Source organism: Micropterus dolomieu, linkage group LG14 (genome assembly GCF_021292245.1).
Source record: "Micropterus dolomieu isolate WLL.071019.BEF.003 ecotype Adirondacks linkage group LG14, ASM2129224v1, whole genome shotgun sequence".
Taxonomy (NCBI): Eukaryota; Metazoa; Chordata; class Actinopteri; order Centrarchiformes; family Centrarchidae; genus Micropterus; species Micropterus dolomieu.
This window is the reverse complement of record NC_060163.1, coordinates 26,055,492-26,071,385: the sequence shown is the minus strand read 5'-3', so window position 1 is coordinate 26,071,385 and position 15,894 is coordinate 26,055,492. Positions and strand designations below refer to the sequence as shown.

Sequence of the window (15,894 nt, the reverse complement as noted above, 5' to 3'; positions counted from 1 at the left end):
GTATATTAACGGCTGCCGAGTTATATAAAGGCTGCTCAGGTATATAAACGGCCGGTGAGTTATATAAAGACCGTCCAGGTATATTAACGGCTGCCGAGTTATATAAAGACCGTCCAGGTATATTAACGGCTGCCGAGTTATATAAAGGCTGCTCAGGTATATAAACGGCCGGCGAGTTATATAAAGGCCGTCCAGGTATATTAACGGCCGGCGAGTTATATAAAGACCGTCCAGGTATATTAACGGCTGCCGAGTTATATAAAGGCCGTCCAGGTATATTAACGGCTGCCGAGTTATATAAAGGCTGCTCAGGTATATAAACGGCCGGCGAGTTATATAAAGGCTGCTCAGGTATATAAATGGCCGGTGAGTTATATAAAGACCGTCCAGGTATATTAACGGCTGCCGAGTTATATAAAGGCTGCTCAGGTATATAAACGGCCGGCGAGTTATATAAAGACCGTCCAGGTATATTAACGGCTGCCGAGTTATATAAAGGCTGCCCAGGTATATAAACGGCCGGCGAGTTATATAAAGGCCGTCCAGGTATATTAACGCCTGCCGAGTTATATAAAGGCCGTCCAGGTATATTAACGGCCGGCGAGTTATATAAAGGCCGTCCAGGTATATTAACGGCCGGCGAGTTATATAAAGGCCGTCCAGGTATATTAACGGCCGGCGAGTTATATAAAGGCCGTCCAGGTATATTAACGGCTGCCGAGTTATATAAACGACTGCCCGGGTATATCAACGGCCGTGTATATATAAAAACAGGCTTATATAAAGGCTGTCCAGGTATATAAACGGCCGGCGAGTTATATAAAGGCTGTCCAGGTATATAAACGGCCGGTGAGTTATATAAAGGCCGTCCAGGTATATTAACGGCTGCCGAGTTATATAAAGGCCGTCCAGGTATATTAACGGCTGCCGAGTTATATAAAGGCTGTCCAGGTATATAAACGGCCGGTGAGTTATATAAAGACCGTCCAGGTATATTAACGGCTGCCGAGTTATATAAAGGCTGCTCAGGTATATAAACGGCCGGCGAGTTATATAAAGGCCGTCACAGGTATATTAACAGCCGCGGCCGCCCAGGTATATTTACAGCCGCCAAGTTATATAAAGGCCATCCAGGTATATTAACGGCTGCCGAGTTATATAAAGGCTGCTCAGGTATATAAACGGCCGGCGAGTTATATAAAGGCCGTCCAGGTATATTAACGGCTGCCGAGTTATATAAAGGCTGCTCAGGTATATAAACGGCCGGCGAGTTATATAAAGGCCGTCCAGGTATATTTACAGCCGCCAAGTTATATAAAGGCCATCCAGGTATATTAACGGCTGCCGAGTTATATAAACGACTGCCCGGGTATATCAACGGCCGTGTATATATAAAAACAGGTGCCTAGGTATCTTAATGGCCGTCCAGGTGTATCTGGCGAACTATTTTATCATTTTTCATCTATTACGTTACAAAACTCAGTTTAGTACAATACAATGTTACATAATACACCGTATAAACATTATTAATCCACCCTATTTAATAGCGTACATAAAATAGTACTTTACAAACTGTTCAGTCAGAGTAAACGAGAGTGATTGGATCAGTGCAGCTACTTTGTTTTGAGTTTGACACACAGTAATACAGCACATCACCGCTGAGGTCAAGGTGGTGCACTGAAATACAGTGACACCATGCGTATTGTCTAATCATATATTTTATTATACATTTACCAGAAGAGTACTTAAAAACCTTCTGGGTGTTAATTAAACCCTCATTCATCCTTTTAGATATTGACTGGTTTACAGGGGAGCTGTTAATCGAGGTTAACGAGACATAGTTAAACACATTTGTCAGTAATTTTTAATTTAAATTTATACTCGCTGTTCCATACATGATGACTGTCTTCATTTAAAAAGGAATACACAGGGCTGTAAATCTGCCTGTTCAACAACTACAGCTCCCATGAGGCATTGGTGGTGGTACAATAGTTCACATGTTTCTACAACACCGAGTTAAAGTCTCCCTCAACACCTCTGGCTGTAGACGATGTGAAAAATATATTTAATAAGGGTCAAATCATTTTCTAAAAACAGGCTTTACCGATCGGTACAATTGTAACTTCATGGTAGAGGTAGAAAAAGAAAAGAAATCGACTGTTCTTCTGATCCTTCATTGTTGTTAATATGGCTGTTAATTATTCCATTACATATGTTTTTTCAAAACAGGCTCAACCAAACAATTAAGTTGTAAGAATAGTGTTGCTAAACGTTTAATAAAAAAAATTATACTTGAAAATATTCACAGTTATTAAAATGTTTTATTATATATTTGATAAAAAAACATCAGTGTGATTGTGAGATGTTTTAAAAGTGTTGTAAATATGTAGACTAATATAAATATATATATTACTAGCATCAAAACTTTTTACCAAATGTTAGAAGATACGTTTTTTGGTATTTAAATGTATTTGATATTTTTACCACGAATGACCATCTCAACTGAAGAGAACTTTATTTAAAACAAGTATTTGGTCTGTAAAAAACAAAGAAAAAAAAAAACATTGATTGTTGTTGTTTTTGCCCCAAAGAAATAAAAAAATGCACATAAAGGCATTTGTGCCGGAGCTCCGTCGCAGCACCGCCCTTCTTCATTTCATCCAGCCTAACAGTCTAATGGATTTTCTTATTTACGGTTTAATTTGGTCGCTGATAATGCTTTCTGTTTGCCTTTTAAAACAATGTGCAGGTACGCCATGCGTTTTAAATAGGCTAATTAAAAATCTGATGCGAAGTTCTTAATTATTTTTGGCGGTGGGCACATTTCACGTGGTCCGGCACCAATTAATCAACGCACTTAAAGGATTAAATGCTTGTCCTTTGTAGGAAACACTTGAAATATTGGACAGACATTTTCCCGGGGGAAGCTTGTGGGAAGTTTTCAACTGGGCCTCATCATATCACCAGAACATGTTCTTCCCATAAACAACGTGACTGTATGCCTGCAAAATCCTCCTTCCACAGAAAAGGGACATGTCGGACTGAATAATGGTGACAAGTCCGTTCAGTCAGAATATCAGGCTGCAGCTTTTTGGGTTTGACACACTTTGGCGATGTCGCCTCGGCACCATTTTATTTGCCAGTTCATGTGTTGAAGTGAAACGCTGTGAACTCACCCTCTTGATGTCCTTGCCGAAGGTCTCGCTGAAGCTGGAGCCGAGGATCTCAAACTGGACGTGAGAGTTGGAGCCGCCGTCCTTAAAATCCATCGTACCTGTCAGACCCGTGATGTTGCCCTGAAGAAAGAGAGAGAGGATCATCTGTAGCTGCTGTCTGGCAGGACGGGACACCTTTACTTTCTCCTAAACTTTATCTGACTCATTCTCCTGTAACAGTTTGCTTTGGTGTGGATGGGTCGACTTTTCCCAATGACAAACACATTTGGTTGTTTGCTTTGGAGGACTCGCAGCCGCTCGCACTGCGGCACGAAGGAGAGAGAGCAGAAAATAACGGCTACTTTATTAAACTGTATCTCATCATGTACCCGTTGTAAAAGAGGCCTTTGCCAGTGGTGTTAACTTTAATGTCCGTGCAGATAAAATATAATGAAGTGACAGAGAGAGGCAGAGAGGGAGGGATGAAGGGAGGAAGACGTTAGACGTATATTAAAGGAGGGTCAGAAAGAGTAATGAAGGGGGAAATGGTATAAGATGAAAGTGAGAGAGTGGAGCAAACTGCAAATGAAGATAGAAGAAGAAAATCTGGAAGCTTCATCGAGGCCTGCAGAGGTTTTCCTGTGGTGACCTTTGCTGCTGCCACCATCCCTTTACCTAACTCAATATCTGACTGCATCCCATGATGCTCTGTGAGCGGCTAAGCTGTGTGATATTGACGTCAGATTGACAACCTCGACAGAGCGCAGAGAAATCCCCATGGCAACCAGTCTAAGAAAGAGCAAAGCCCGATATAGATCCAGACCTAATGAATCATTAGTTTATTAATCAATGTTCCGCTTTATTTATTCATGCTTTCTGGCTCCCCTTGTTGATCAGCTGCCCTCATGATGGCTTCCATGTGGAATATACAGCGGCAAACAGAGTGAGATGTACGGCGTGTCGCATAAAACATCATTAGAGCCCGAGTGAGCGAGCCGAATTCAGCCGGTGACCGTGTGGTGCTGTTCCACTGAAAGGCCACGGATGAAATGTCGTTTCATGACTTCACATCAGTTCATGTGGGATGTAAAGCAAGACTGAAGACACCCATCACCGCAGGCCGACGAGCTAAATGTTCGCCTGTCAGCCGCAAAGGTCGCGATCATTGTCACCTGCAGGAAAATAATGTTTGTTTTGGTTTGCGAGCAGCTCGCTACAAAGTCAGCGACGCTTCCGGTGCTCCATCTGTCGTTCAACAATGAAGAAATGTGACTGGACTGCGTCTCTCCTTGAACAACAGAGCAGTGCTTTCTGAACTCAGGTGTGTCAGCATGTCTGATTCTGATGGAAACTCTTGTTTGCAGGGGACACAAGGTCACGAGAGCCGCAATAAAAACATAAAGCTACCGACATGAAGCGGTCAAACCAAGAAATTACACTTATAGGAGAGAATTTAGCAAGAAAAAGGTCAATAACATGTAACCTGTCTTAGCTGTTTAAATGATCATTTCTGTATTTTTAAACCTGAGCCCTATATTTTGGTGTGGAAATGACTGATAGGTACAAAAGGTTTTAGCAGGAAGACGCCGGTGGAAACGAGGGAGAGGAGTTTGTCGTGTATGTAGAGGATCTGCTAGCAAGACAAACTCCCAATAAACTGTTCGGCTGTTTAACCGAACCTGAGCTCAACCACTCGCTGAACTTTGGGAAAGATCAAAACGTCTAATATCCTTTTGTCGAAGTTCAGGACTTGAATCATTATGAAATCAATCAAGATGACAATGAAAACGAAGGTCCTGTGTGTACTTTTACATGTTTACATCTTCATTTCATATTGTTCTCTGGGCAAACTGTTTTAGTCAGATATTAAAGTGATGCTAAAGTTTGCTCCTTCATCCAGATCTACACACACCTGTAAGAGTGAAAGTGCTCTGCTCTGTCCATTTTCAACTCCGTGCTCGTCGTCTTCTGAAAAAGTCATTTTCTATCTCATCACCAAAACAGGGGCTGGTGGAAATGTTTGTCCAATTCAAGGGGAGCCAAAAAATTTAATAACAACAGGAAATGTGGAGATGTTCTGCCCAGACTGCAGGAAAACAGCCTATATAAAATTCAAACTGTATAAATGTCTTTCTGACACAGCGGGGAAAAAGGTTTCTAAGTTAAATATGAAAAATGTTTGCGGTGTCGTTTTGGTACCTGAAGGGAAAATGTCTGTTCTTCCTAACTTGGGTGTTATTTTTGTAGTTTTGTCATCCTGATTCCCACACTGTTTTACACACAATCATTCATTTAGCTGACGCTTTTATCCAAAGCGACGTACAATGTCTATACATGTCAGAGGTCGCACGCCTCTGGAGCAGCGAGGGGTTAAGTGTTTTGCTCACTGAGGATTCGAACCCAGGTCTCTCACACCAAAGGCATGTGTCCTATATCCACTGCTCCATCACCACACCCACCCTGTTTCAGTCACAGACGTGTAAACCACACAGAGTAAAGTTGACCCAAACAGAAATGTGTGTAACGCCTCTGGACTTGCTCGACTGCGTTTCGCTTGGATTGGTTCACTGAGCTGAAATAAAACATCACTCCTGTGTCTCTGCCGTGTGCTGGTCTTTCACTGTGACAGCACACCTGGCGGTCCGTCAGGTCGGGCCATTATCGGGTGGAAGACATCTATTCTGAAGTCAGAATATGGATCATTAACAGACATACAGTCGGATCAAAGGTCTGCATCAGTGCAGCGTGACACGCTGTATGTGAGCACGTTACAGGAGAGGAAAGAAAGATCACTAACGAGCTCAGTGGTTATTACTATCAGAGATGGTCAAAGAAACAAACGCTATTCCTGCTCTGAGGGACTCATCAGCACGGCTGAAGAGCAACTTTGGCCAATTAGGCTGTGAGAATGAGACTACAGGTTGTTGAGATGCACATCAGCGTTTGGACTGAACGGCTTTCTTGTTTCATGTTTCACCTGCAGCGTTTCAGGTCTGATTTCTCTTCTGTTCACAGAGAAGTTGTTTATTCTTCTATTTAATGTCTGTATAAATCTAATTTAAAGCTCTCCTCCACGTGCTCTCCTCAGTCTTCAAAGCTTTCTTTAATTACAATTTTAATAGAAAACAACACGTGCGCTACCATTTTATGCCATCTTGAATCAGACAGGCAATCCGGCTCTTCTCTGTTTAAATGCTACAGAAGAGATCAAGGTAATTGGGTGAGCTAACGAGGAATCGCATTCAGGCTGTTAATCAGTTCGACAACCTTGAAAATATTAGAAGACTTTGACGTAGTGAGTTTGAGAGCTTATTTCTGCGGGGAATTACAAATTAAATATTTGTAGAACAGTGAACGATGTTAGTTATCTTATGAAATGGGATGGCTGCAGAGCACCGGAGGGGTCTGTAAACCGCGTGTTGGGGTCTGTTCTTGCCCTGAATGCACCGTGAGACTAAAGGTAGGTTCTTCAGGTTTGGTGTCAGAAAGCCTCAGTACCTTCTGGATGGTCTCTAGCATGGACCAGCCTCCGTTCCACGGCTTGGTGGACTTCCTGATGCAGTTGAGGCTGGCCATACTGTGCCACTTCCTGTCCTCCAGCTTCCTGTAGAAGGCGTTGGCCAGCATCAGCACACTGTCATACAGGTAGAGGTTCGACACCTGGAGAGGGGAGGAGACACGGGGGAAGAGGAGAGGCAGGTATAAACAAATGTGTTTTATGTCAGCAGCGTATAAAGACTGATCTCAAGATATCAAGAAATAAAGATGTCAACACAACCTTGCAGAATATCACGATCTGCTTTAAAGAAGTTGTTGCTAAAGCTCACCAGCAAATGTTTTTCTCCTCGTCTCTAACCAGCTAACGTTTCTACAGTTGGTTATTTGGATTTCATGAGTGCATTTGCATAAATAAATTGTAAAGAGAATGAATAGAAATACAGTTAAATAAAGAATAAAACAAAATGTAGTGCAAGGTTTAAAGCTTAGCAAAAGTTTGCATGACACTTAAACTTTTTACTACCCCCCTGGTACTTCACTCTGTTTGTTTGTAGTCCAGCAGAACGCCGTTTTAAGTCTGGATTTTAAAGTCGTCAGAGTCGGAGCAATTGTCAAATCTATTTGCTGCGTAGAAGCTAAATGCTTCTTCTTCATGTTTGTTTTGACTCTGGGGACAATCAACATACCGGTCCCTGAAGACCTGAGGGGTCTAGAAAACATTTCAGCGATGTACTTTGGCCCTAAACCATTTAGTGATTTATAGATGAGCAGCTGTATTTTGAAATCAAGTTTCTGACACACCAAAGTAAGGATTTAAGAACTGGTGTAATGTGTTGTTATACTCTGGTCTAGAGTGTGAAAAATCTTCTCTGCGTCCCCATTTCACACTATATAATAAGTGTAAACACCTTATTTCTACAAATAGGCGTCACATTGTTAGTTTGCTTGAAATAAAGTAATTAAAATGTTTGCACTGAGAGGACACTGGCAGGACTCTGCAAGGTAAACCTTGCAAAGGGAGACGTGTTCTCTAATGATTAAATAATTGGATTTTTATGTTGTACGGTTTCCCTGAAGCTGGCTCACCACTCACACTGTATTTGAAAATGCTCTTTGTGCCGAGCATTGTGGGACGGTATTGAACATCAACAGCACACTGAAAGTGCTTTTTGTCTTTTACACAGCAACACGGTCAACAAGAGTGTTTCTTTCTGATTATGAAAACATTATAAATGCATTTCAGATTTCAAGGTTAACACACACAAAGGAACACGTGTGACACAGCTGGGTCCCACATCGTCTGCTGGCTCTAAGCTAACACCATGAGCACTGCTGACACACGCACACACGCACACACACACAGGCTGGATGGCGTTCAGATGACAGTCAGCTAGTGTCGAGTCTGTCCACATGTGATCGTGCCGTCTCTCATCCTCTCCTCACCCTGCAGAGGAAATACACTGTGACACGCACACACATGCCCAGGCAGGGAGTAGAGACCAAATGCAGGGTGACAAATGAGCATCACTCTGTCCAGATGAGTACATCTGACTGGCATGAAGTCCAGACAGCACGCTGCCTGAGGCCGTGACACACACACACACTCACAGATAAAGCATTTATGCTCTTTTGTCATGGAAATGAGAACACAACCCGGTGAAAGAGACAGAAACAGGGAGAAAGGAAAAGAAAAGCAAATTAAACAATCTGTCCTAAAGGTACAAACCCTTTGTGTGTTGTTTACCAATCCACTGATTGATCCAAATGTGATTAAAACAGCAGCTCCAAAATGTAAAACCTGCTGCCGCTCCTGAACGCTTTGAGTGTTTGACTTCAGAGGCAACAGGTTTGTGCAGAGGGCCAATAGCCAAACATCGTGTTTCCTTAATACAGCACTATTTGTCTTCTCTCCTCCTGACAACCAGATTTAGAGGAAACGAAAACAAACCTGTTCTCGTACCGACTGTAAAACTTTGATTAATAGCCCGGGCTTTTATTTGCCAAACTCAATGAATTGGCCCTGCCTGTATTTGAGACAGGCCTTTAATTCCTTTTGCACAAAACTGAAACAGTTTATTTATTTCAAACAGATTATTACTTGTATAAAAGCGATCCAATAATATCAAATACACGTCAGACGGCTTATGCGCTTTTATTTTGAAGGCAGCAATGTAAGGAAAACAACAGCAGGGTGCAGGATGAGAAAAGTTAGCAGACGGAGAGCGACAGACTTCAAGTGAAAAGCTGTTCTGATTCTTTTGATGGGTGGACCCTTCCAGACTAAAGGAAGATAAATAATCAGGAACATTCGGACTTAAAGGTAACGTCAGTCAGCACTTTTTCTTTTTCATCTCCTGTACCATGCCGGTTACATCAGTAAATCTACAAGAATTAGACTTTGGGGCTCGTTGTTTCCATTAAATGAACTGAACGACTGAATTGTGGAGAAATCTAACCGATCTAACGATGTGCAGCATGTCAACACTGACAGATTAAACATTTATATTTGTATTAACAATCTGAGCAGCTCAGAAGCAGCTAAAGCGGCGACACCGCGGGGTTCAAGAGGTTTAATACATCCAAAGAACTTCTATAAAAACCAGACCAGGAGTTTAATGGAGACCTGCGTTTATTTGTCAAAATGTGTTCCCACAGCAGGCCAGGAAACGGGGCAGGCGGCTGTTAATTAAAGTTTAATGGTATGTCATGTGACGTAAGTCATCTACAAAACTTTATTTAACTTCAAATATGTCAACTGATTTTCATTCACACAGGACTCGACCCTCGGTCTCCTGAGTCAAGGTCCAGAGTTGACTTCTCTTAGCCAGATACTGCAACAGGGCTTTGCTTTTGTTTTCGAGAGCAGCAATCCTGCACCGCTGTTGTTATAATGGCGATCGATCTGTCTCTCAGGTGGAAGACCACAGCTGATATAAACAGCTTTTAGCAGGATTTTGTAGTGAGGCGGTCAGGGAGAAACAGCACGTTAAGCTGCTGTGGTAGCAGCTGGCGCGCTAGTCGTGAATCGGTCCTGGAAAGCCAATCATAAGAAGCGGCAGGCAAGACGTGTTTGGGTTCAGTGATTCTTCAGGGGACTAGTCAAAAAATCCAAAGACAGGAACCTAAAGATAGCAGGCAGACAAGGTGGATGTGGAAGTCCTGATGGTTGGTTATAATCCTGGGTGGAGCAGAGGAGACATTCAAACCTCAAATGCCATTTTAGCTGGGAAACAGCAACACAGCGCCCTGATTAACTGGTGCCTGATTAATGAGGCAAACAAAAGGTAGTTGATGGTGCACTCATTCACTCTTTTCTTCAGCAGTAATCTTGACTATCTTCCCTGTTTCAGCTTTAATTCCTGGAAAACTTAACTGCTAGAAACACCAGCTCCTCCCATTGCAGCAGCATTATTCCCATTTGTTAACGGATGCCGTGTGAATCTGTCCGTGATGACAACCTGCTGACACGGTTTGATGGATGGACGCTCTCTCTCCACCATCAGGGAGCGGGTGACATCAAAGAACATTTAACCCTCTTTTGCATTAATTATTGAGTCAAAGGGCCCTCGTTTACCTGCCTCCCTGACGGATTCAGGTGAGAGGTTCAACGGAGGTCAAGGAGAATAAATTAAAAGGTGATGAAAGGATGGAAGATTTTTAGTGGTTGTGTGTGATTTAGGGAGAGGGATGGGAGAGGAACAGACAAAGAGAGGATGAACATGAGCAGACGCAAAGAGAATAAAGAGCTGAGAGAGAGGAAGAGCAGAGCGGACAAAAGAAAAGAATAAAATGGAAAACGAGACTGAAGATAAGAATAGGAGAAAGAAAAAGGAGCACTGAAGTGGCTGCAAGTTTGAAAAGAAAAAGAAAACAGACAAAGGTGAGAGTGCAAAACAAGAAAATGAAAGAAGAGAAATGATCACAGAGAAAAGGTTGCGATGAACAAGGGAAAAGGGCCAGAAGAGAGAGAATACAAAAGGAGGACAGAGTGAACTATGAAAGAATAAAGGTCGACGGTTAAATTAGCTACAGTGACTGGAACGGTGAGAAAGAATAACATTTTTGAACTGAGAGATAAAAAGGAGGCAAAAGTAAAAGACAGAACACGGAAATAGAGAAGAGGTAAGAGAGGAAGACAAATAAATGAAGATCTGTGTGTGACCTCGTCTCTGTGACTGTGATGTCGGCCATCTTGTCCACCCATCTCCACAAATGTCATAAAAAGACACAGTGCACAGTATTTGTCCATGTGAATTACAGTAATTGTTCTGTTTGCTGTCTTCAAATGCCAACCACACACCACTGTGCTCATTAATAATACTCTAGTTAGGTGTTTCCACTAAAGATTAAATGTGAAGAAATTCTCTGGAATGAGTCTAGTCTGGGCTGATTATACGTATTTCTGATTAAATAAACTTAACACTGACACATAAAATCAGGAGCACTGAAGTGACTGTGGCGTCGTAAATAACTGCCACTGAACGATAAACTGTAGAAACGCATGAAAGCTGAACTAGAAGCCCGTGAAGGCTGTAACGCAACAAAACTGAGAGAAACTCACCTCCATAACTTTGAGGTTTAAGGGCTAATGTTAGCATATTAACACAACTACAGGTGTGCTGTCTGTTACCTTCACATGCATGTGAATGTTGAAAATGTGTAAATGTTCTGTTGGTGGTGCTTCATGAAAAGTCAGAGGATCACCAAACACTTTAGGTGTGATGAAATATATGACACGAAAAACAGTATTTTATTCGTCAAAAAGTCCCACAAAGCAAAACAATGCAGGTGCTTTTTGAAATGTTGCTTACAAATTGGCCACCAGGTTCCCAAAAAGCTGCTATTTAAAAACCTGTCTAAGAGATATTTGTGTGATTTGATTAATATAATATGAGGGCTAACATGCTACACACTGTTGCTCCTATATCTCCAAGTTTTTTATATTGATTAACGACTGGTGAGGATGCCAACTTTAGCCTTTCTTTATCATCATGCACGACACAGAGTTAGCATGATATCATGTATGGAGTCATCAAATTAAGACGTGTGAAGCATTAAAGAGGTGGTATTCTGCTTTTTGGCTTTTCCCCTCTCCTTTATTTTTGTGCATGATATAGGTTTGCAAAGTGTCCAGCCCAAAGGGAGTTCCCATCTCAGAACAGAAAACTCTGCTCTGAACTGACTGAAAAGAGCTTGTTTGTAGTCCGGCCTTTACCTTTTCATCACGTCATAAGCGGCTAGTCCGACACACCCTCAAAAACACCGGTGGAAAAACACTGAGCTACCCTTCAGGCAGGCAATGCTTTTACTACTAATTAGATTAAACTTCTTTCATCCATAAAGTTTTAACTGAGCTCTGTCTCAACACCACGTTTGCAGCTTTTGGAGGAAATGCGATATAGAGACAGAGCTCAGTTAAAACTTAATGGATGAAAGATCCTTTTGTTACAGATTAATAACTCACCGCTCTGAAACTCTCGCTCCAGTCCATGTTGCCAAGCTGGTCGGCCACATGTACAGCTGAACCGAAGCTGTTTACCGGCTTCTCGCTGACCCGCCCTCCTCTGCTTCTGACTCTAGTAGTCCTTAACTAGGAACTGAGCATGTGTAACTCCCAACAAAGATCTCGTAAAGACAATATGTATCACTCCATAGCTAAAATGAAGCGTTCAACACAGAATCAGAAGGAGCTTTATTGCCAAGTAGTGTTTTACATATACGAGGAATTTGCTGTGGTGATAAGGTGCTACACGTAGACAAACATACAGTCAACATAAATAAATAAATGTGGAAATATTTAAATATGGAATTGAAGAACAATGTTGCAGATATATACATGTGCATTATTCTGGGTCTGTGCCGTGCAGTAACGGAAGAGAATTGTGTACATATAAATATATAAACTGACAACAAAAACAACAAATATGTGCGATGTGCCAGGTCTGAGCCCGACACAAGATGAAACGGTATTTACATGTGCAGGTGACATTTGTATCGTTTTCAAGGCAAGAGTGTCAGTGGGGGACCCGGGCCTTGTTAATGAGGCTAGCTGCAGACGGGAAAGAAACTGTTCTTGTGGTGAGAGGTTCTGATCCTGATGGACCGCAGCCTCCTGCCAGAGGGGAGAGTCTGAAACAGTTTGTGTCCGGGGTGGGAGGAGTCAGCTGCAATCTTTCCTGATCGCCTCAGAGTCCTGGAGGCGTACAGGTCCTGAAGAGAAGGAAGAGTGCAGCCAATCACCTTCTCAGCAGAGCGAATGATGCGCTGCAGCCTGCCCTTGTCCCTGGCGGTGGCAGCAGCGAACCAGATGGTGATGGAGGAGGACTCATGATGGCGGTGTAGAAGTGCACCATCATTGTCTTTGGCAGGCTGAACTTCTTCAGCTGCCGCAGGAAGTTCATCCTCTGCTGGGCCTTCTTGGTGAGGGAGGTGATGGTGCCCAGGAAGCAGAAGGAGTCCACAGTGGTGACTGGGGAGTCACACAGGATGATGGGGGAGGGTGGGGCTGGGCTCTTTCTGAAGTCCACGACCATCTCCACGGTCTTCAGAGCGTTGAGCTCCAGACTGTTCTGGCTGCACCAGGTCACCAGATGGTTGATCTCCTACCTGTAGGCAGACTCATCCCCACCAGAGATGAGCCCAATGAGGGTGGTGTCATCTGCAAACTTCAAGAGCTTGACAGACTGGTGACTGGAGGTGTAGCTGTTGGTGTACAGGGAGAAGAGAAGGGGGGAAAGAACGCAGCCTTGAGGGGATCCAGTGCTGATAGTCCTGGAATCAGAGACATGTTTTCCCAGCTTCACGTGCTGCTTTCTGTCCGCCAGGAAGTCAGTGATCCACCTGCAGGTGGAGTCAGGCACGCTAAGCTGGGATAGCTTGTCCTGCAGCAGGGCCAGGATGATGGTTTTAAAAGCAGAGCTGAAATCCACAAATCCTGGCGTAGGTTCCTGGGGAGTTCAGGTGCTGGAGGATGTAGTGAAGGGCCATGTTTACTGCATAATCTACACAACTGTTGGCTCTGTAGGTGAACTGCAGGGGATCCAGGAGGGGGTCTGTGATGGATTTTAGGTGGGACAACACAAGGCGTTCAAAAGAATTCATAACCACAGAGGTCAGGGCGACGGGTCTGTAGTCGTTTAGTCCTGTGGTCCTTGGTTTCTTGGGGACAGGGATGATGGTGGAGGCTTTGAAGCAGGCTGGCACATGGCATGTCTCCAGTGAGGTGTTAAAAATGTCTGCTGATCAGCACAGTGCTTCAGGGTGGATGGGGAGACAGAGTCCGGCCCAGCTGCTTTGCAGGGTTTCTGCCTCCTGAAAAGACCGTTGACTTCCCTCTCTGTGATGGAGAGAGGAGGGGGTGGAGCTGGCCAGCTCTGAGGAGGGAGGGGAAGATGTGGTGGACTGAAGCTGAGCGGAGGAGTCATGGGGGATGGTGTCCGATTGACTCTCAAAGCGGGTAGTAGAACTGGTTCAGCTCATTTGCCAGGCGAGAATCATTTATGGAGTGGAGGACTTGGGGTTTATAGTTTGTGATCTGAGCAGAGAACTGGTTCTTTAGTCTCTGCGTACAGTCGTTTAGCTTCTCGCACCTCCTTGCTAAACCTGTACTTTAACGCCCTGCACCCGGCCCTGTCACCACTCCTAAATGCCTCCTCCTTTTCCAACCTCAGCTGTCTGAGTTTAGCTGTAAACCAGGGTTTGTCATTGTTATAACTCACACTGGTCCGTGTTGGAATGCAGCTGTCCTCACAGAAGCTGATGTAGGACGCCACAGCCTCTGTAAACTCATCCAGAGTGTTGGTAGCCTTCTTGAAAACATCCCAGTCAGTGCAATCCAAACACGCCTGGAGATCCTCTACAGCTTCACCAGTCCACTTCTTTGGTGTCCTCACTACAGGTTTACAGAGCTTTAATTTTTGCCTGTAAGCAGGAATCAGATGAACCATCACGTGATCAGAGTGACCCAGTGGAGCGCGTGTGACGGCGTGATAGGCCCTGCTAACTGTGGTGTAGCAGTGATCCAAAGTGTTCCCCTCTCTGATTGGACACTTTATAAACTCTCTGTATTTGGGGAGTTCTTGGCTGAGATTTCCCCTTGTTAAAGTCACAGAGAACAATAACAAGGGAGTCCGGGTTTGTCCACACACAGTATCCGGTCGGCCAGCATGCGCTGTGCGTCCTGAACGCTGGCGTGCGGCGAGATGTAAACACCGACCAGAGTGAATGAAGCAAAATCACGGGGGGAGTGAAACAGTTTACAGTTAATGATAAGAAATTCCAGATCAGGAGATCAGTACTGCTGAATCACGTCGGTACACCAGCCATTGTTAATATAAAAACAGACACCTCCACCTTTTGTTTTGCCGGAGAGTTCTGTGTCGCGGTCGCTCTGTAGAGTTGGAAGCCTGCCAGCTGCAGCGCGGAGTCCGGTATCAGTTCACACAGCCACCTCAGGGTGAAAAGAGGAGCTGCAGCAATGTGCAGTATGACAAAAAATATGATGCTTTTTGAAAATGAAACCATGTAAACCTGTTCTGGTACAACCCCTAAATAAGATTTTGAACCTGAAAATGAACATAATACCACCTCTTTAAAAGGTCAGCTGAAGACGGGGTTTTGAACCAACTCATATAGTGAATGCTGTGCTAGCTAGCTAGCTACAGCTGATCAAATCTGCCAGCAACTAATAATAAGAGCTACTTTTCTCAACTCAAATAAAGGAATCATTGTTGAAAAATTACAAAGAACACACCATTATCACTTTAAGTTTTGTAGGTGCTGTGCCCAAATAGAAAGTCAACCAAGGGCCAACTGAGCAATCATGCTCCACGCCAAAGTCATGCCTTCGTTCATCTGTTTCACTGTCTACCGCCAAAACCTTTCCTGTAGTGGTTAATTTAACTGTCCTTTTTAAAATCCTAAAACATGACAGTGATGTTTCCAGTCCATTTTTAAACAAATCACAACCGTACTACGGCTATATATATATATATATATTATAATTCTGCATCGTATCGGTGATACTGCTGAAGTGTGCCGAGAGGAAGTCTGAGACTTTGTGCGTCCTCGTTTAACATTGAGCTGATATTTAAACACTAAGATGTGTTCTGACAGCCTCAGAGCACTCAGTATTCTGTATGTGTACAGTACTTGTGTGGGTGGCTGAATATGTGAATGTGTTAAAGAATTCACAGACGTGTCAGAGATCTGTGCAGCAAGTCGTCTCAGTGTCGTCTGAAGA

General features: G+C 43.5%; 2 protein-coding genes across 2 annotated transcripts in view; one reads left to right on the top strand and one right to left on the bottom strand.

Annotated features, from left to right (window-relative positions):
- LOC123982746 (stonustoxin subunit beta-like) overlaps positions 1 to 15,894 on the top strand; it is an 868,592-nt gene that overhangs the window by 312,335 nt on the left and 540,363 nt on the right. The gene's annotated exons all lie outside the window — the stretch shown is intronic.
- The window catches only part of LOC123983550 (glutamate receptor ionotropic, delta-1-like), an 85,022-nt gene that overhangs the window by 51,036 nt on the left and 18,092 nt on the right, over positions 1 to 15,894 (bottom strand). The window contains exons 4-5 of the mRNA XM_046069803.1: positions 6,654 to 6,815; positions 3,177 to 3,296 (exon numbers count right to left, since the gene is read on the bottom strand). Coding sequence (XP_045925759.1) covers positions 3,177 to 3,296; positions 6,654 to 6,815 — 282 coding nt within the window. The remainder of the gene's footprint in view (positions 1 to 3,176; positions 3,297 to 6,653; positions 6,816 to 15,894) is intronic.